The 807-nt window shown below is 50.3% G+C and overlaps 1 protein-coding gene and 1 long non-coding RNA gene across 5 annotated transcripts in view; one reads left to right on the top strand and one right to left on the bottom strand.

Moving 5' to 3' along the window:
* Positions 1-807, bottom strand: part of LOC106935733 (uncharacterized) — an 18941-nt gene that overhangs the window by 10441 nt on the left and 7693 nt on the right. The window lies entirely within an intron of this gene.
* LOC106935732 (mitochondrial sodium/hydrogen exchanger 9B2) overlaps positions 1-807 on the top strand; it is a 31994-nt gene that overhangs the window by 25122 nt on the left and 6065 nt on the right. For 3 of the 4 annotated variants that reach the window (XM_015016366.1, XM_015016367.1, XM_015016365.1), the window contains 2 exons: positions 92-200; positions 275-411. In XM_015016366.1, the coding sequence (XP_014871852.1) occupies positions 92-200; positions 275-411 (246 nt within the window). Of the gene's footprint in view, positions 1-91; positions 201-274; positions 441-807 lie in introns of all 4 variants that reach the window. The other variant, XM_015016368.1, reaches the window with a different exon arrangement.

Raw genomic sequence — 807 nt, 5'->3', positions numbered from 1 at the left:
CCCACTCAGCTCCGCCCAGTCAGCTCCACCCACTCAGCTCCACCCACTCAGCTCCGCCCACTCAGCTCCACCCAGTAACTAATGTCTCCAGGCTCCGGTGGCAGCCATGGTCGGTCGCTGTTGGGACGTTTTCCAGCCGCTCCTGTTTGGTCTGATTGGAGCTGAGATCACCGTCACGTCCCTCAACCCCGACACTGTGGGTAAGAACGCTCAGGGTTACGGCGGCCATGTTTCTGATCCGCCCAGCTTCGCCTGACTTCCTGTTTCCTGTCAGGGCTGGGCGTGGCCTGCATCCTGATTGGTCTGCTGGTCCGTCTTCTCGTCACCTTCCTGCTGGTCCATCTCGGAGGTTTCACCCTGAAGGAGAAGCTCTTCATCGCCGTGGCCTGGCTGCCCAAAGCCACCGTTCAGGTCTGATGGCGTCTAACCAGCCGACTGAGGTCACTGACCTCTGACCTCTGGGCGGAGGCTCCGCTGGGACAGACGGTTTCATGTCCTCATGTTCCTGCTGTCATATCATCATATGGACATAAAGTCATAAAAAGTTAATAATTATCTTACGCAGTCCAATAAACCATCTGATGGCGACGACATGAAAAGATTTAAATGTTTTAAAGTCACAATAAAATACTTTTATCAGAGACGTTGGAGAGAAACCAGGACCAGATTCTGATCAATCGACCGACTGATCAGCTGATCGACTGAAACACTTTTACTGCAGATGGAAAATATCAGAAATATTTATCATTATAAATATTAACGATATTTTCATGATGATGAACCTGAAAGGTAAAGAGGGAAAATCTG

This window comes from Poecilia latipinna, unplaced genomic scaffold (assembly GCF_001443285.1).
Source record: "Poecilia latipinna isolate Pla-1442-1.1 unplaced genomic scaffold, P_latipinna-1.0 Scaffold2010, whole genome shotgun sequence".
Lineage (NCBI taxonomy): Eukaryota > Metazoa > Chordata > Actinopteri > Cyprinodontiformes > Poeciliidae > Poecilia > Poecilia latipinna.
The sequence above is the reverse complement of the archived record's forward strand: the minus strand, read 5'-3'. Positions and strand labels throughout refer to the sequence as shown.